This window comes from Pseudonaja textilis, chromosome 8 (genome assembly GCF_049901715.1).
Source record: "Pseudonaja textilis isolate UNSWEBS1 chromosome 8, rPseTex1.2, whole genome shotgun sequence".
NCBI classification, from domain to species: Eukaryota; Metazoa; Chordata; class Lepidosauria; order Squamata; family Elapidae; genus Pseudonaja; species Pseudonaja textilis.
Window position 1 is genome coordinate 144,595 of NC_141997.1, and position 20,803 is coordinate 165,397.

Genomic DNA, 20,803 nt, shown 5'->3' on the forward strand with positions numbered 1-20,803 from the left:
TGGGAAATGGTCTCTCTCCCTCCCTCTCCCTCCCTCTCATTTCTGTTTTTCTCTATTTCTTTCTTTCTTTCTTTCTTTCTTTCTTTCTTTCTTTCTTTCTTTCTTTCTTTCTTTCTTTCTTTCTTTCTTTCTTTCTCTTCCTTTGTGTCCCCCTTTTCTCACTCTCATTTTTTATCTTTTCCCTCCCTGTCATTTTCTCATTTCTCCCTCTCTTTCTCTCCCCTTCTCCTCTCTTTACTCTCTCTCATTCTCATTTGTTTTTCTCTCCTTTTCCTCTCACTCTCTTTCTCTCTCTCCCCTTCTCTCTCTCATTTGTTTCCCTCTCTTTTCCCTCTCATTCTTTCCCTCCATCATTTTCTCATTTTTCTCTTTCTCCCATTTTCTCTCTCTCTTTCTCTTCCTCTCATTTTTGTTTTTCTCTTTTTCCTCTCTCCCTCTCTCTTCTCTCCCCTTCTCTCTCTCATTTGTTTCCCATTCTTTTCCCTCTCCCCCATTCTCTCCCTCCAGCTCTTTCATTTCTCTCTCCCTTCTCACTCTCTCATTTGTTTCTTTCTTTCCTCTTTCTCATTCCCTCCCTTGTATCTCATATCTCTTTTTTCTCATATCTCTTTTTCTCCCCTTTTCTCTCTCATTTCCCTCTCTTTTTCTCTCCCTCTCATTTCTGTTTTTTCTTTTTCCTCTCCATCTCTCTCTCTTTTCTCCCTTTCTCTCTCTCATTTGTTTCCCTCTATTTTCCTCTCATTCTCTCCCTCCATCATTTTCTCATTTCTCTCTTTCTCTTTCTTTCTCACCTTTCTTTCTCTCATCTCTCTCTCGCATGTGTGCGCATGCTCGTGAGCACAAGCGGGATACCCTCCTGGACTCCTCCTCCCACTGCCACCACTGCACACTCAGATGAGTAGCCAACCATGCTGTGCAGGAGAGCTGGAGCTCTTCCCTCCCTGCATCTGATGGCAGATGCTCCTCACCTTTCCCCTACTTCCTGAGCCCATGAAAGTCGCAGAATCACAAAAAGCAGCTACTCCTGGCAGTGCAGAGAAAACATTAGGGTGCTCCAGCCACACAGGTCTGCAGATTCTCCGGGCAGAGAGCAGATCACGCAACCAGGTCAGGCCAATGTCTCAGAGAGCAGGTTGTATGACTGGGTCGGCAGGGAGCTGCAGGAGAGGGGTCAAAGAGGAACACAGGTATTAGTTGTCAATGTGTATAGAAAAGTAATAAATGACCACAAAAGGTAAATCTAAAAAACCAAATGGAGATGACTAAACAGAAGTTAAATATAATGGAAAAAGAATTGGCAGAACAAATAAAAAGAGCAAAGCCATTTTTTTATATGCTAAGAAACCCAGAAGGTGGCTAGCCTATAAACTGAAGAAGGAGAAAGAGAAGAAATGGATAAGTAAACTGATGAGAAAGGTTACACTATCAAATGGAAATATATACATACATACACACACACACACATATAAATTCAAGAGTTCTATAAGCTATATTGTTAAGTTTGGGAAAAGAGAGGCTGAACCAGAGCATGAGTGCAACAATACTTTATTATAACAATAAAGGGCTGACCGTGCTTGCCACGCCTGGAACTGGCTCGCAGCAATCAGCAACTGGTTGGACCCCGCAGCCTGCTTTTATAGCTGGCTGCTGGGGAGAACCAACCAATGAGGAAAGGGGGGAGAACGCCCACACAAAGTGAATGGACCTGAGTGGGAACTCCTAGAGTTCTCAGGACATAACACCCCTTCCCCCCAGATGCGAACATGCATAGTCTTTGAGGTAGGCAGGAGGTTTATGTTGGCGCCCGGAACGGCGTAGCTCTGGAACGTCGTCTGTCCGTCCGGGGTCTGCCTGGGAAGGCAGAGTCGGCAAAGTGTCACCAGTGTGCCCCTCGGTTCGGGCCTGCCCGGGGCTCGTAGGGTTGATCGCTGGGGATGTGCTCCCATAGACTGGATCGGGCTGGTCAACCGTCTGGGCGCCGCTGTCTGTGTTCGGGCTTTCGGGACCGGCTGTAGGTGTGAACTGATCGCCGGGCGTGATGTGGATGTGAGGCTGAGGATGAAGCCTCCCCTCGTCTTGTGCCTCTGGGTCCCTGCTGGCGATGGTGCTGAGGCGTCTACGCAGTTGGTCTATGTGCCTTCTCCAGACGCGGCCATCCTCCAGTCTGACCCGATACGACCGCGGCCCGGTGATAGCTACGATCTCGCCCGGGATCCACAGGGGGTCTCCAGCGAAGTTCCTCGCGAAAACTGGCTCCTGTAAGATAAAATGTCTAACCCCCGATGTGGAAGCGAGGGGAGAGTCAGGGCAGTATTGTGGGTGTAGTCTGTCCAATACAGTCCTCAGACGCCTGCCCATCAGGAGCTCAGCTGGGGACTTATTGGTGACTGAACAAGGAGTTGAGTGCTGGCTCATCAGGAACCGCGAGAGTTTGTGGTGCCAGTCATCCTTGTTGAACCTTGCCAGGGCTTCTTTAGTGGTCCTGACGGCCCTTTCAGCCAATCCGTTACTGGCAGGATGAAATGGGGCTGTGAAAATGTGGCGGATACCCAGGTTGGCAGCGAAACGGCTGAACTCAGTCGATGCGAACTGTGGGCCATTGTCGGAGACAATGGAGTCGGGTAGCCCGTGCGTTACGAACAGGCGTGTTAACACGTTGGTGATTGCTAGTGTGGTGGTCGTGGATAGCTGTGCTACGTCAATCCATTTGGAATAGGCGTCCACGACCACTAGGAACATCTTCCCATGCAGAGGGCCGGCCAGGTCGATGTGAATTCTGGACCAAGGAGCGCTGGCGCTTTCCCATCTAGTAGGGGTGGCAATGGGGGGGAGCAGGACGGGATTCCTGGCAAATGCTGCAGGAACTTACCCAATTGACAATGTCCTCGTCGAGACCCGGCCACCACACGTAGCTGCGTGCTAATGCCTTCATTCTCACGATGCCAGGATGTCCCTCGTGCAACGCTTCCAGAACTCGGGTACGCAGTGAGGCCGGGATGACCACTCGAGTGCCCCATAGTAGACAGCCCTGCAAACTGGACAACTCCTGCATGCGAGTCTTAAAAGGTGTGAATTTGTTATCAACATTGCCACCCGGCCACCCCCTCCTCACCCAGTCGAGCACCTGGGCAGCGTTTGGTCTGCCTTGGTTTTAGCAGCAATGTCCAGGGCAGTGATGGGTAGGTCCAACTGGGTGATCTCGAAAATAGCATGGACAGGAGCAGGGTCTTCAGCCGGAGCCGGTAAGGGGCAGCGACTGAGTGCGTCAGCGTGGGACAGTGTTTTACCCGGGCGGTGTATAAGTCTGTAGGAGTAGGCTGCCAGGAAGAGGGTCCACCTTGTCATCCTAGGGGAGAGGACTTGAGGGGTCTGCTTGTCCCCGGCTAGTAGGCCCAGGAGGGGTTTGTGGTCCGTGACCAGCTCGAAAAAATGGCCAAAGAGAAATTCGTGAAATTTTTTCACGGCTGCAACAGCTGCTAGGGCTTCCTTATCGATCTGGCTGTAATTGCGCTCCGTTGCAGAGAGCGTCCTTGAGAAAAAGGCGATGGGAGCCTCGGCGCCATTGGGAAGCCTGTGACTTAGTACCGCCCCAATTCCAAAAGGGGAGGCGTCTGCTGCCAGCACTAAAGGGAGGTTAGGGTCGAATTGAATAAGTACCGCCTCTGACGTGAGTAGTGATTTGATGGCGTGAAAAGCATGGTCTTCTTTGTGCCCCCAGTGCCACGGTGACTTTTTATCCAGTAATCTGTGTAGGGGTTCAGCTACTGATGCTTTATGGGGCAAAAAGGATGCGTAAAAGTTCAATAGCCCCAAGAAGGCCTGTAGTTCAGTTTTGGAGGTTGGAGTGGGTGCCTCATGGATTGCCTTAACCTTGGACTCCAGGGGGTGAATGCCAGAGGTGTCAATTTTATAACCCAGAAAGTCCACCTGTCTAGTGGCAATGGCACATTTTTCTTTTTTCAACTTGAGGCCATGCTGTCTGAACCTCTCTAACACAGCTCGAACTCTCTGGAAGAGTTGGGGTCTGTCCCTGGCCGAGACTAAGATGTCGTCGAAGTAGGGTACTACACCAGGGAGGCCCTGCAAAATCCGCTCCATGAGGGATTGAAAAATACCAGGGGCAACACTTACGCCAAATTGGAGACGCTTGCATCGGAAGGCACCCCTGTGAGTGACAATTGTCTGGAGTTCCGCCGTTTGGTTATCAACAGGGAACTGCTGATATGCTTGAGACATGTCCAATTTAGCAAAAATGCTGCCTGGTTCGAATGTGTGTAATAAGTGCTGAATGACGGGCACAGGATAAGCGCTAACTTGTAGAAATTTATTGATTGTCGTCTTGTAGTCCGAGCAAATTCTCAGGCTACCGTCTGTTTTGAGGGGTGTGACAATGGGCGTCTCCCATTTGGCGAAATCTGTTGGTTCAATGACCCCTTGTTTTAACAGTTTATCCAATTCCGCATCTAGTTTTGGCCGAATAGCAAATGGGACCCTACGCGGTTTTAGCCTGATTGGGACTGCTTGGGGGTCAACTGAGAATGAGATGGGGGTACCGTTATAACACCCCAGTTCTTCGCTGAATACATCTGAGTAATCAGCGAATAAGGAGTCAGTGTCTGAGGTTGAGACAGCATGGACTCCTGTTAGTCCTAGGCCGAGATGGGGAAACCAATCGAGCCCCAATAAGGTGGGTAGATTGCCGTTAACTACCACTAGAGGTAGGTGACCTTTAAAAGCTTTAAAACTGACAAGGAACTTGCCTCTGCCGATTACAGGAATGGTCTTCCCCTGGTAGTCCTTCAGGCCAAACTGGCATCTCTGGAGCCGGCTAGTGGATAGGCTTGGTTGGAGCCTCTTGAGGGTGTTCCATGAGATAATTGAGAGCGCTGACCCTGTGTCAACCTCCATGCGGCACGGTTTACCTTCTAGGGAAACGGAGAGAGAAATTTTACTAACAGTGTGGCAAGTGTGCTTGGCAAGGTGGTGCGTGCGACAGTTCAATACTTGCCTCTGTGGTCCCGAGTGCGAGGGGGGGTGTCTTTGTGCTGCGCTTTGGGGGGCTTGGCAGACTCTCGCGATGTGTCCCCTTTTATGGCAGTTATTGCAGGTGACTCCTTTAAACTTGCAGGTGGCCCTCTGATGAGATCCCCCACAGGCTAGGCACAGGGTGATGTGCTTGGGTGGACCGATGTTTTCATGTTTGGCTCCTACCTGCGGCCGTCTGTCGTTGGAGAGGCGGTGGACTTCGTTTTCATCACTGATGGTTTCCTCTGCTACCACCTCCTCGGAGTGGACTGGAAGTGATGTCAGCTTGGCACTTGGGCCCTGGATTTCGGTGGCTGAGTTCGTTGCCAGCTCAGCTGCCAAGGCCTCCTCGACTGCTTGTGCGAGGTTGAGGTCTTTTTTGGTGAGAAGGCGCCTTTGCAGGTGGAGGTCCTTGACCCCGCATACTAGTTGATCGAGGAGCATGTCCTCCAGGTAGGTTCCAAACCCACAATGCAGTGCTGCTGTTCTGAGAGCGGCCATATATTGATTGATGGTCTCCTTGCTCGATTGCTTCCTCATATGGAAGGTGAATCTCCTGGCAATCTGTGAGGGCCTGGGGGAATAGTGGTTAGTGAGAATTTCAAGTAACTCCGACCACGGAACGTTTTTCAACTCACGAGGAGCCACGAGTGCCGTGGCAGTATCGTAGACGGTGGCTCCACAGTAGATTAGGAAATACGATTTTTTCCGATGCTCTCCCGCATCCGCCAGGCCAACTGCATCGATATAATGATTAAAGCGGTTCTTATACGATTCCCACTTCTCCTCGTCTGGTTTGAACGCCGGGAAGACTGGATTGGAACTCATGGTGCTGGGACCGGTTGAACAACCTGTGGAAAAATCTCTCTGGGGCAGCAGACAATGTTTTAGTGCCCGTGGTGGGCAAGTGATTTCAGCTCAGGAGAGGCTGTTTGCAATCCTCTCTTTCTCTCTGGGTTAACCCCGTTTGGCTGTTAGCCGTTGACGGCGTTTGGATTCGCGCCTATGTGGGCGTCAGTGACTGGCTACAGCGCTGTGCTGTACCTTTTAGGTTTGAAATTCAAATGACAACCGTTTGAATTTCGCGCCTGATACTGAGCGGCTGCGGCTCGCAGCGCTTCACTTTCCCTGTAGCTGGGCTAACAAGCGGCTACAGACGCTTCTAACTTTCGATTCTGACCGCTCTCTCTGACTGCGGATCAGCGTTCGCTTCTTATCGCTTGCTGGCCGCTTTCTCTGTCAGCGGGTCAGTGTTTGCTCTTTTTGTTTGCTCTTTTTGTTTGCTGACCGCTCTCTCTGGCTGCGGATCAGCGTTTCTCTTATCGCCGGCCGATCGCTCTCTCTGGGCTGCGGATCGGCGGCTAGTGACTCAGCGGTTGCATGGTGCTTCTGGTAGCCATCCCACCTTCGTCGCCAGTGTTAAGTTTGGGAAAAGAGAGGCTGAACCAGAGCATGAGTGCAACAATACTTTATTATAACAATAAAGGGCTGACCGTGCTTGCCATGCCTGGAACTGGCTCGCAGCAATCAGCAACTGGTTGGACCCCGCAGCCTGCTTTTATAGCTGGCTGCTGGGGAGAACCAACCAATGAGGAAAGGGGGGAGAACGCCCACACAAAGTGAATGGACCTGAGTGGGAACTCTTAGAGTTCTCAGGACATAACATATATGACCATGAAAAAATACCAGAGGAAAAAAATAACACAATACTTGGAAAAATCCAACCTACCAAAAGTGTCAGAAATGGTGAAGAATATGTTGAATGAAAAAATAACAATGGCAGAATTAGTAGAGGCAATTAAAAGACAAAAGAATAACAAAACACCAGGTCTAGATGGTCTACCAGCAGAAATTTATACAGTTCTACAAGATACATTGAGTTTGTCAATGTTAGAGATATATAATGAAATTTTATTAGAAACCAAGATACCGCATACATGGATAGAAGCCAATATCACTTTAATTCCAGACCTAACACAAATAAAGAATTATAAGCCAATATCCTTATTAAATGCAGATTATGAAATATTCACTTTAATAATAGCTGGAAGGCTAAAAAGATTTCTGAATGAGTTTATACATTCTGACCAAAATGGTTTTTTACCTAAAAGGCAAATTAGAAGCAATGTGAGAATAATTTTAGATACACTGTAGTACTTTGAAGTACATTGTGGAAAAAACAACTAGTATTATTCTTAGATGCTCAGAAAGCATTTGACAATGTAAATTGTCAATTTATGATGCAACAACTAAAACTTTGGTGAAAAAGTTACAAATATAATTAAGGTGATTTACAAAAATCAGAGAGCAAAAGTAATGGTGAATGGAGAAGTGACAGAAAATTTCTATATAAAAAAAACACACGACAAGGATGTCCACTATCCCCCTATTATTTATATAACACTGCACGTATTAACTAGAAATATTAGACAGGATCCAGAAATAAAAGGAATGGAATTTGTTTTTTTAAAAAAGAAAAATACAAACTACAAACATTTGCAGATGATTTAGTTTTTATGCTAGAACCATTAGAAACTGGCCCCAGATTGATAAGGAAAATCGAGGAATATGGAGAAGTTGCCAGATTGAAAATAAACTAAGAAAAAAGTAAAATAAACCTTATAGATAAACCTTACAGATAAACAGAGAAATGAACTGACAGAAAATAGAACTTCAGATAGTAAAGAAAGTGAAATATTTAGGCATCCACTTAACAGCAAGATGTGCAACAATTGAAGATGATAACTACACACAACAATTGTTGTTAACACAACAAGTTAAGTTAGACTTGGAGAAATGGAAGAACTTACAACTTTCAATAATAGGGAGAATAGCTACCTTAAAGGTACTTTTCTTATTTCCAACAATACCAATAAAACTAGAGAAAAAGTATTTTGGAGAATGAATTAAAACAATTTTGAAATATATTTGGCAAGGGGAAAAAGCAAGAATAAGATTGTAAGTGTTATAGAAGTCTAAAAGCAATGTTTTTTAAAATTATTTTTTTAATTTTTATTACAAACATATCTACTTCCATTTGATGACGTGTCCTCTGAATACAAATATATTGTGCAATAGTTGATATTTACAGTCATATTCATTATATTAGTATAATATAGTCTAGTCTTATCTTAATATACATAATGCCTTTATCCTTCTTCTTAGCTTATTTACTTCTATTAAGGTATCTACTATACTTCAACATTCATGACTAATCCATTACCTATATTTAGCTTTCATATTTTTCTCTAAGCATTGGTAAAATAATTCCCATACCTTGTAATATTCAGTTTGCTCTCTTTCTTTAATTGCAAATGTTAATCTATTCATTTCTGCACATTCTAGTATTTTCCTAATTGCATTTTCTTCAGCAGGAATCTGTTCCCCTTTCCAATTTTGAGCAAAAAGCAATTCTTGCTGCAGTTAATACATGACTAATCAGATTCTCTTTGCTGTAAGTTTCAATTAAGATCCCCAACAGGAATATTTTTGGTTTTAAATCAATATGCTTTTCCAACTACAAACCTATTTTTGTCCAATATTTTTTAGCTTCAACACATGTCTACCACAAATGATAATATGTGCTAGGTGTTTGGTGGCATTTCCAACATTTTTAACTTTAAACATCTTTGCCAACTTCACTGGTGCAAAATACCAGCTGTAAAACATCTTATACAAGTTCTTTTTGTATGTGGTTGACATTGTTACCTTATAGTTTCTATCCCTTTTTTTCTGCCAATCATCAAGTGCTATTGTATAACTAAAATTCTTTGCCCATGCTATCATTGTCTCCCTCACTTGTTCCTCTTCTAATTTAATACCCAATAAGTAACTATACATTTTTATCAACCTTTCTTCTGTTCCTGTTAATATCTTATTCAACTCTGTCAGTTATTTATAAAAGCCATAAGTTATATCTTTTTAACTTTTTCATTTCTTAACTGTATTTGTAAATATGAATACCATATCATTTCGATTCCTTGTTCGCCCAATTTTTGTTTGGGTTTGAACTCACCCCTTTTGTTTAAAATATCTTTGTATCTTACAATATTTCCCATATTAAAAATATTCAGATGATTGTGTGCTTCCATTGTAGAAAGCCAAACTGGTACTTTCAAATAGTGCTGTTCTCTAATTTTCTCCCATATTAACAGTAAAGCATTTCTTATATAGTGCCTCTGAAAGTAACCATGTATCTTGTTTTTCCCATACCATAATGCATGTCCCTCCAATGTCAACAGTCTTGTATTTCTCAATACTATTCATTCTGTCACTTTTGCAGTTTGTTTATGGTATATTGCCATGATCATTTTAATAAATCTCTCCTCAAGGTCCATTTCTTTTAATTGTGCCAGCATGAACTGGCAGTTCATGTTGTCAAAGGCCCTCTGCGCATCTAAGAAAATCAACACCATTTGCTTCTCCAGGTGTGCTTCATAGTATTCCAGCATGTTCAAAATTATTCTCATATTGTCTTTGATCTGTCTCTTAGGTAAAAAGTTATTTTGATCTGGGTGTATAAATTGATTTAAAAATCTCTTCAATGTTTCTGCTATTATTGATGCAAATATTTTGTAATTTGCATTCAGTAGTGATATTGGCCTGTAGTTCTTAATCTATTGTAAGACTGAGTCCTCTAAAAATGAATATATTACCAAAGTTACTTTTCTCATTTCAAACAATACCAATAAAACTAAAAAAAAGTATTCAGAAGAATTAAATAAAACAATTTTGAAATATATCTGGCAAGGGGAAAAAGCAAGTATAAAATTGAAAATGTTATAGGAGTCTAAAGGCAATGGGGGTTTGGGGCTACCAGATTGGGAGCTATACTATCAGGCATCCGTACTTGCATCGGTAAAAAAATGGATAAATTTGAGGTGTAGAAGATTATTATCATCGGAGGGACACAATCTTCAATTAGGATGGCATGCTTTTTATGGTATTGAAGGAGTACTGCACATAGATAATTTCAAAGACATTATGTGGGGAATGCTTTACTTTTAGTATGGGGAAAAATTAAATTGTAAAACTATAGGAAAATGCCAGTCTGGCTTTCTACAAAGGAAGCATTGATACATCCAAATGTTACTAACTTGGAAAAAATGTATTTATAATGACATTCGAAATGAGATTGGTGAACTTAAAACTAGGCAAGAATTACAAATCAAGGGGTGGACTTCGCCTGGTGGCCACACTTGCAAATGCAATCGAGATAGGAGCAAGATGAGAAAACATGGGTTTTTTTTTAAAAAAAAAACAAGTTTTATTGATTTTACAAACAAACAAACAAACAAAACAAAACATAATTAAACATTAAAAACATAAAACCTCTTTCCATTGTAGATCTTTACAAGGCAGGTAACATATTGCTTTATATCACGTACTTATAATTTATCCCATTTCCATATAAACACGTAAATTCCCTTTACCAAATTCCACATTGTTTCTCTTTAATCATTATTCAATCATATTTCCTTTCTAATTTATCTGGTATTCAGTCATCACATTTATATTTTCCTCTGGCTTGTTTATAATTATTCTCATCTAGTCTTCCTCTGAGATTTTATTATTTAATTCTTAATTAAACACACACACATAAGACATAAACATAAAACTTTCTTCTAGAAAGTAACTTGGCCCCAGATTACCTCTTTTTGTATGGACTCAGTTGTATTCACGCTCTTCTTATATACCATTACCCTTCTTATTTACCATTCTATATCTATTATATAACTCCTCTCCACTTTTGCCTCATCTTAATTCTGTTTTATATATTTAATCTTGCTTTAAAGAAAAATATTTTTATATCTTTTGTCCATTTCTCCATTTACATCTGTCTCATTTCCAATTTAAAAAAGAATAGTTTCCCCTGGAATCACTAATCGGAGTATGATGCCTTTCTATCATTCCCCTGAATTAAAATTTAAAATTACACCTAAATCCCAATCAGATTCTGCTTAGTACATTCTACTATTTCAGAAACCAATACTACAATAATAAATCCATAACAACACATTAGTCCATTAAACTCTATATTTAAACTAATATTTTAAACATTCCCTTTAGTATTTTATTAAAACTTAATATCATTCATTATTAAACCTTTAAAGTTATACCTTGATATTTTAGTCTTTTATTAGATCTTAAAAAGTTCTGATTATCTACTTATAATACAAATACCACTATTACAATACTCATGTGTACTTTGCAGAATCCCCCTTTTTTTTAAAAAAAAAATCCCTTATATTACCCATTATCCCTAAAAAAAATTTCCTTTTCTCTATCTTGTTTTATACCTTTGTAACTTTTTCCCCCTTTTCCCTTTCCTTGTTAAACTTTTACCCCCTCCTCTCCAAACTTCTGCCTTCTTGATTTCCCTTTCTGTTGCATTCCTCTTTCCTTTTGCTTTCTAGCATTCTGTTGTTTTTGCATCTTCTTTTCTCTTTCATAAACATTTTTTTATTTCTTAAGTCCTTCCTTTTCGCTCCTCTCTTTCTCCTTTCTTTCTTAGTCACACCGTTTAGTTCATTAAAAATGGCTTCTTCTTCCTCGGCTTCTTCCAGCTGTTGTTTAATTTGCTGACACATGACAAGCGCCATATCTAGGAAACAAAGGGCTTCTCCCATAACATCTTTGCCTTCTTTCTTTATTTTTAAATATTGTTTTTTTAGTTCATCAAGAGATAGAGCCATTTTAAACTGTTTCTTCTTCTCTTTCTGTATCCTCTTCTTATTATTAAACCAATCAGTTATTTCCAAACTTAAAACAGTTCCCCAAAGTCCCAAAGTCCCACAGTCATCAAACAGTCCAGGCAGAGTACAAGCTTCTTCTTTTTACAATTTCGCTTCTAGGGGTGAAGTCAAATTAGGGAAAGAAAAAACGTCCAATCTGTGCTTTAAGTCTTTCTTAGAATTAATTTCTATTCTCTTTATCTTCAAGGCATCTCCTCCAGCAAAGTCTTAGAGTAAAAATTTGTTTTCCCATGCCTCTCCCTTCCCACTTATAACAAAGGAGTTTAGGTTTTACCTTCTATCAAAAGGCTGGTTTCCCTTGTCCATTTGTTAATTCCATAAGGGAGGGAGAGTAACTTCCCCTTTTCGTCACTTTTCTTCGCAGCTGAAAACATCAATCGGGAACATTATAGCTTCCAAGCCAATACTTTCCCAGGTGTTAAATATGTCATTAAGGTCCCAGTTCAACCAAGAAAAGACTTTCGTTTCAAAACTCCTTCTTCCTCCTGCGCATTCTTTATCCAGTTGCCGGCTTCTTTATGGTGGCCATAAAGACCGCCGCTTCACCGTCTTGAGAGAAGGGGGTTATTGCCGGCTGGGGGGGGGTTGCGATAGCCCACATCCCCTGTCCGGATCCCCCCTTTCTTCAGCTGCCCCAACAGGGCAGCCTTAGCCTCCAAATCCGTCAGGATCAGAGGCACCAAGGTGGCTAGCACAGCAGGGATCGCAGAGAAGGCGAATCCCTGCTGTCACCGAAGCCGACAAACCGGAAGTGTCCGAAAACATGGGGTTTTTATAAAGAACCAACAACACTTGATGTTATTAGGGACAGATGAAAAACTGATTAAGAAAATATATAACTATTTATTAAGTTATAAAATGGAAGAGGAACAAGTCAAAGAAACAATGATTGTACGGGCAAAAAATTTTGGTTACACTATAGAATTAGATAAATGGCAAAAACATATACATGTTAGGAATGTAAGTCACCTAACAGCTATTTGGGTTGAAAATATATAAACCAGGATAGACATTTTAATACTGTCTCTAATGCAAAATGTTTAATTGGGTGTGGTTTATCAAACGGCCATAAGATGGAGCCAGAAACCTGGGTTGTCTTAGTCTTCATCTCAGAGGAAGTCTCAGTGAGTCTCTTTTTCCTTCTGTTGGAGAATATTGCCATTCCTTCTAATTGACTGATATTCATGGATTTGATGTAAGTCTGATACTGAACTGTTTTTGACACCGGACTTTGTTATTGGATTATCCTTGGACTGAAAACTGACTGATTTTACCTGTGAATGACTTTGGACTGCTTGTTTGAACTTTGCTTAACGTTTCTGAAAGTAAAAACCTATATTTACTATACAGTGTATCTATGTGCTGTGTGTGTATTATTCAACACTTCTCTCAATACGTCTCCCTGTATGCGCTCATTCTTCTAACAGGGAATTACCTCAACAATACATAAACATACACACACACACACACACATATTCCTTTAAAATGGAAGTTGAAGTTAAAGAAACAATGATAGTATGGGCCTAAAACTTTAGCTATGCTATAGAATTAGATAAATGGCAAAAACTTTGGGATAGGATTTATAAACTGACAATGGCTACTGTATGGAAAATCTTATTAAAATATTTTAGAGGTAGCATTTGTTACATATATCAGATAATCAGAGTTGGAAGGGACCTTATAGGTCATTTAGTCCAACCCCCTGCCCAAGACCATTTCTGACAGATGGGAGTCCAATCTCTTCTTGAAAGTCTCAAGTGATGCCGCTCCCACAACTTCCAAGAGCAAGCTGTTCCATCGGTTGCTTGTTTTCACTGTCAGAAAATTTCTCCTTATTTCCAAGTTAAATCTCTCCTTGTTCACTTTCCATCCATTATTTCTTGTCTGGCCTACAGGTGCTTCAGAAAATAGCTTGACCCCTTCCTCTCTGTGGCAGCCCCTCAAATATTGGAAGACTGCTGTTCCCTGGTCCTTCTCTTCACTAGACCAGCCATACCCAGTTCCTGTAATCACTCTTCATAAGTTTTAGTCTCCAGTCCCCTAATAATCCTGGTTGTTCTTTGTACTTTTTCTAGTCTCAACATTTTTTTTATAATGTGGTGAACAAAACTGGATGCAGTACTCTAGGTGTGGTCTTACTAAGGCTTTATAGAGTGTGGTATTAGTACCTCACTTGATCTTGATTCCCTCTGTTAATGCAATTTAGGATTGCATTAGCTTTTTTGGCTGCTGCTGCACATTGCTGGCTCATATTTAGCTGGCTGTCCACTAAGACTCCAAGATCCCTATCACAGTTATTGCTACTGAGCCTGGTTTCACCCAGTCTATATGTGTACTTTTGGTTTTTCTTGCCTAAATGTAGGACTTTACTTTTCTCTACATTGAATTTCATTCTGTTAGATATGGCCCAGTGTGTCAGCTTTGGAATCCTTATTCGTCACTGCCACATAGCTTGAGAAAGTGAGAGTGGGGTGATTTTTATTGAGTAGCTCTAAGTAGACAAAATAGAATTCTTTGTTAGTTCAAGGTCATAGAGTGTGGCGCAGAAACAACAAGGAACTTACTTTGGGATTGGTTCATGTGATGTGATGATGAGGGGAAAAGGGGGTGGTTTGTAGTTTGGGACATTGTAGGAAGTCCGGGAAACTTTTAGTTTCGAAATTCCACAGATGTGCCAGGTGCTAGTCTAATAAAGGTACTTTTGAGATTATGCTTGTCTCGGAGTTACTGATTGGAATGGAGGTTCCCTGGAATGCTGACACGGTGTTCTAGTCTGTCAAGATCCATCTGGATTTTGAGCCTATCTTTTGGGGTGTTAGCTATTCCTGCCAGCTTAGTATCATCTGCAAATTTGGTAAGTTCCCCTTCTATTCCCTCATCTAAGTTGTTAATGAAGATATTGAAGATATTGAAGTGTAAATTTGCCATTGGCAAGACTAGCAAAAATGTTTAACATGTCCGCTGAATGTTGGAAGTATAATCAGACCCCAGGTAGTTATTATTATCATATGTGGTGGACTTGTATGAAAGCAAGAAAATACTGGATGAAAACACATACATGGTCAGAAAAGATGATTAAGCAGCATATAGATTTGAAACCAGAAATATTTTTGTTAGATATAATACCAGAAAGCTATGATAAAGCTTTGATAAAGGGACTATATATTCAATATTACATGTACTGACTGCAGCAAGAATTGTATTTGCATAATATTGGAAAAATGAGAACACCCCATCAAATGAAAATATAATTCAGAAAATATTGGATTGTGCAGAGATGGATAGATTGACATTGAAAATAAAAGATAAAGGAGATATAGAGCATTACTTAACATGGAATAGGTTTTATCAATGGTTAGAGGTAAGAGGCAGAAATTAGATGAAGAAAGAGCATTGTTATATAAATTAAACATGAACATTGTTTATAACTATAAGTATGCTAATATAATCAATAGGATTACAAATAAGCTAATTGGTTAGAATCATTCTGTTGTACTATTACTATTGTTATGTAGATATGTAACCTTTTCTTTTTTTCTTTTCTTTTGTAAAATGGTATGCCCAGATCATACACTTATTCAAAATGTTAACATGTAAATAAAAAAACCTTGACTTAAAAAAAAGAAAATTAAAATTAATAAAATAACCAAGAGTATAATGGATATTATATAATGGATACATTAGTATAGTTATGACTAAATACATATTGTGAATGATCAGCTTTACTTAGCCAAATTTAGTAAAAAAGGACATTTAAAAAATGTAAACATCTACACATTTTCATTATTAATCTTCTGAAGAAATTTGTTTAAATTTGTTTAGGTTATAAACCACATTCCATATTTTAATTAAAGAATTCAAATTAAAATAATGGAAGTTGTGTTCCTTTTCTACATATAGATACAGTATCTCCCCAATTGTGAATAGGTATTCACAATTTAATTATATACACAGTTTCATAGGAATTATATTTAAGTACTACTGTGTTTCCCTGAAAATATGACCTACCCAAAAAATAAGCCCTGGCCTGAGTTTTTTGGGTTGGGCTGATATACACTCTCCCCCCAAAATAAGCCCTCGTGAAGGGGGTGGGCATGCCCAGCACAGGAGGCAGCCCTTCTCTTCCCCGGTCACCTCATGGCTGCTTGGCCCCGTAATTGGGGCCTGTGGATCAGCTGAGCCAGTGAGGGCCAGGAGCTGTCTCTCGTTCCTTCTCTCTGGGTGCAGCTTGTCCCTTTCAAGTGATTAAATGTCAATTGAGAAAAGGATGCACATCCCAGGATTGCAATGCTGAAAGCTTAGGATGCAGCCTTTTGAGGATGTCCATCTATGCTGAGCTTGAGGAAGGGATGACAGGCAGAAAAATCCCCCTTCCCCTTTTTCCTGCCATTCATCAAAAAGGCTCCATTCTGAGCCTTCAGCATATCCCAGGACTGTAATGCTGAAGGCTTGGTATGGAGCCTTTTTGATGAATGGCAGGAAAATGGGGATGGGGATGGGGATTTTCCTGTCTGTCATCCTTTCATCAAGCTCAGCACAGACTGAGGAAAGGATGACAGGCAAGAAAATCCATTCCCCCATTTTCCTGCCATTCGTCAAAAAGGCTCCATTCTGAGCCTTCAGCGTATCCCTGAAGCGATACACATTGTGCCTGCAAGCGGCAGCACTGCCATGGAATTCATCACACCGGCACAGCCTCTTGGAACAGGACCCTGCAAGGATTGTTGTATTGCTGCACGTGTGAGCAGTGACACTGCCGTGAGTTTTGACATACTGGCTGCACTGCTGTGATGAAGCTTGTGGCAGTGCTGCCATTCATGAATGTAATGCCACAACAAGCCTTCCAGGGTCCTGCTCCAAGAGACTGCACTGGTATGAGAAACTTCACAGTGGTGCCGCCACTCCTGTGTGTGGCTTATTTGAGTTGTGAACAGATTGGGGATTGGGCAGCCTTTTAAGTGGCTGGGATTGCCTGCAGGATGCCTGGCTTCTGAGTTCAGTGGTGCCCAGTGTTTGGGCTCCGGTGTGGTCTTCTCCTGGGCAGTGGTGGTGCATCCAAATTGCATCCATCTCACTAAGTCACCAATGGCTTTAACCCTATCCTGACCGCCAAAGCTTTGTGGGGGGGGTTGTCAAGTCCAGCTGGCTTCACATGGGAGATGAGGTGCTGTGAGGAAGCCCATTTCTCGTTTTGACTGGATGGGAGTTGCCCACGCAGAGGCCAGGTCTCAGGCACCACCCGGAGCAAGCCCCAAGCTGGAGGCAGGGGAGGGTCAATCCTCTTATCCAGTTGCCCTCCACTGTTTTTCATCAAATGTCAGTGTGTGTGTAAGAGAGAGAGAGGGAGGGAGAGGAAGGGAGGGGGAGAGAGAGAGGGGGGGAGAGGAAACCCTTTCAAACAGCATTACCTGCAATTCTTGTTGCTCCCCTACGTCATTTCTCTTTCTCTCTCTCTCTCCCTCGCTCCCTCCCCCATCTCTTGTTCTCCCTCTTGCACACAGAAGCATTTGATTGCTTGAAAGGGGCCCAGAAGCCATGAGGTGACTGCCTCCTGCACTTCATAAAAAAAAAAAAAAAAAAGACCTCCCCGAAAATAAGCCTGAGTGTTTATTTTCAAGCCTAAAAGAAAATAAGACAGAGTATATTCATGAACTGGAATAGCGTATTGTCAGAGTATATTCATGAACTGGAATAGAGCATGGTAACAAGGTCAGCCAATGAATAGGCATAGCAATTAATTCATCCAATGAGGACAGTTTGGAAACTGAAATGAGAAGTAGCCTAGGCATGGCTCTATACATTAAGCTCTGCAGCTCTGAAGCTATGTTAAGCTCTTGAATCTGTCTATTGAAGATGAAAGTGCTTCTCTCCTCTGCTTGCCTGCTGAACTAAAGTGGTGTCTGTTTCTGAGCTCCTGAGTTGCTGCTGAAGCTCTGAACTAGTAACATGTCTACTTCTGTCTGAGTTTGCTCCATGTTGGAGAAATCTACAGTTGGTTTGTAAAATCTACTTATTATGTTTATAAAGACGTTAAATGAAGCATCAGCCATCTGTATTTATTTTTCTGGTGCTAAATTAATGCTGTAAAACTCTGAATAGGTTATGGGTTCAGAAGGCCAGAAAAGACTGAATTGTAATTAAAGCTGAGAGACTGCCTGTGTTAAAAGTAAGAAACAAAGCAAGAGGCTGCAAAACTCTGAATACCAGTCTTATTTTCAGGGAAACACAGCTAGTTAATATTATATAACAAGCCATATGTGATGAATAAGGTTCCCTTGTTTATATTATTTCATTAACTTCCCCTCTGTTATAATGTGTTTATATAAATCATGAATTTTGCCATAGTGGAAGGAGAACAGGGGTTGTTGTTTAGAATCCTCATCTGTGCTACTTTCTAATAACATGATTTATATATGCTGCTGAATATTTGGATTGATGTGTTCTTTGTGGATTAAATTTAACTCATTGTGATAACCTAATCTCGATGTTACTGAATATTGGCTAAGAAAAATTTGATTGTATATTACTTTAAAAGTCACGTTCCCAAAACATTTTTATGCAATATTTTTTAAATAATGTTGGCTGCTTGTGGGGATTTATTTTTTTATTTTCTTTTATTCTACCTTTATTATTTTTTATTATTTTTATATATATATATATTATATTTTATATATAACTCAAAACAGCAAATGTAGCTAATACACCTTCTTTCTCCTATTTTCCCCACAACAACCCTCTGAGGTGGATTGAGCTGAGAGAGTGGTTGGTTCAGTTACCCAGCTGATTTTCATGCCTAAGGTTGTACTAGAACTCAGTTTCCTGGTTTCTAGCCTGGGCACAAAACCTAGACCATTTGAGTCTTTTCTCAGATACTCTGAAAAGTTTTGATTATAAAGAAGAAGCAAATGTTTATTAAATAACAAGTTACATTTCCTGAAATATGTCAGTTTAAGTGGCAGATGAAACAATAAATAATACTGGTAAACTATTTATTTCATTCAAATTCAACAGCTATGGATTGTTAGGGGGAATATAAGGCTTTTGGTCCACACATCATCAGATCCAGTTTGAAAAGTTTTTCGCTGCTATATTGAAATTATTTTATTGGATTTTAATCTCTGTGTGTCCCTGCTTCTGTCTTACACCCATGTACTATACCTGCTATGTAATATTTTTACGATGGGGCCAAAATCTTCTTTTCCTTTTATTGTTTGTATTTTTGTTTTTCTTTCTACATTTGAAAGATTACTGAGATTCATATTTTTCCTATGATTATAGGTATCAGTCATTTGAAAGATTACTGAGATTCATATTTTTCCTATGATTATAGGTATCAGTTTACATATGACATGATGTAAAAGATAGATACATTTCTCAACAACAAATCTTCTGGTCATTGGAGCCCACAAATCTGCTTTTTACCTGAGCCAGGGGTGGTATTACTTTATGGTACCATATAAGTTTCTTTGGTTAACTGAGATGGAAATATATGTAGCAACAGCTACATCTTGTTTATTGTAAGTTTAGATAGGATACATAAATGTATATATAATGTTATATATATATATATTGCACTGTTTAATAAGTATTGGTATTATGTATAAATGGAAAAAACCTCAATAAAGCATTAAAAAAAAAGAAAATGCAGAGATAAAAGTAGTTTAGCAAATAAGAATTTTAGATTGATCATTAGTCCGCATTACAATTAGTGTTATTAGCTTTAATTGAGAAAATATGTTACTATCTTTAATTTATTAGTGAAAACAAAATAAGTACAAGAATAACTTTGTTGGCTTTGTAAAAAGAAAATTTCTAATTCAGAACATACATGATTTCTAATTTCTAATCCAGTCCAGAAAGGGGGATATGTTATTTTTAAAATACATCCTGAAAAATTTGTGTTGAATTTGTACTAGATAATTGAGACAAGTTATATCTGACTCCCTCTCCCCCTCCTCTTTTTTTTCTAGTGGTTCTTCAGGTATGCAGTCTTGTCCTTTACCCAATCAAGTTCATTGAAACTGTCAACTTAAGAATATACCATGAATTCAACTGGGGCTATGGTCTGGCTTGGGGTGCAACTATATTTTCATTTGGGGGTGCTGTACTTTATTGTCTGAACCCTAAGAACTATGAAGACTACTATTAAAGGACACTTCTTTTGTAAAGAAAGGAATAAAACAAGGATTGTCCTGTCTTTTATAAGTGTTTTTAGTACTTTTGTAGAGTGTCAAACTGTCTAATCCATTAGCCAATTCTTTTTGGCTATAACTACTGCAAATAGCTTTTTAACATCTCTTTAAAAAAAAATCTGATAAATTACACCTGCTACATCTGTAGTGAAATGAAAGAAGTGGCAGCTACAGTAAGGACGGTAATGGATATGAGAAAAAGCAGTTGTATTTGTTATAGTCTCTTAGCACAAAAATTGTGCAATTCTGTCGTTATATTATACAGGATGATATATGATGAAATATGCTGAAGTTTACCAACTTAGGCTCCTGTCTTGTATTGGTCCTGGGACTCTTACACAAAACAAATGACTGAATGACTAGATGCTGAGAGAAGAGAAAACAACTGATTAGTACATGTTCTAGTACCAGTTCTCAAACAAGATGTACATTTTTCAGCCAGCGGTGGTATGTCAGCAAGTCAAAACTTAAAACATATTCTTCATTTTATGTATTTGGACATTCAGTTTCAGCTATAACCCAAGTTCTAGAAATAATGTGGAGAATGACAAAAATATATTGAGAATTTTTAAAGGTGGGGGGAGTGGGGAAAATATGAATGAGCTTCTTTTATCTTGATGCCATTTCATTTCTAAGCACCACAGTAAAGTTTTCATGAGCAATGTTTGAAAATGCTTCATAGAAAGGCTGTAATTATAGAACTATGGAGATACAGTAGAACCTAATGATAGAGTACAAGTAAGAACTCTTAAATGACTGTCAGTTTATAAGAGTTTTCTGCAACTATTGGTTAGGTTTAAAATAATTAATTAAAATTAATATTGCTTATCG

General features: G+C 40.1%; 1 protein-coding gene across 1 annotated transcript in view; it reads left to right on the plus strand.

Annotated features, from left to right (window-relative positions):
• The window catches only part of TMEM47 (transmembrane protein 47), a 107,772-nt gene extending 87,787 nt beyond the window's left edge, over positions 1 to 19,985 (plus strand). Inside the window, exon 3 of the mRNA XM_026716062.2 lies at positions 19,751 to 19,985. Within this exon, the coding sequence (XP_026571847.1) occupies positions 19,751 to 19,929 (179 nt within the window). The 3' untranslated portion in view covers positions 19,930 to 19,985. The remainder of the gene's footprint in view (positions 1 to 19,750) is intronic.
• The last annotated feature ends 818 nt before the right edge of the window (positions 19,986 to 20,803 follow it).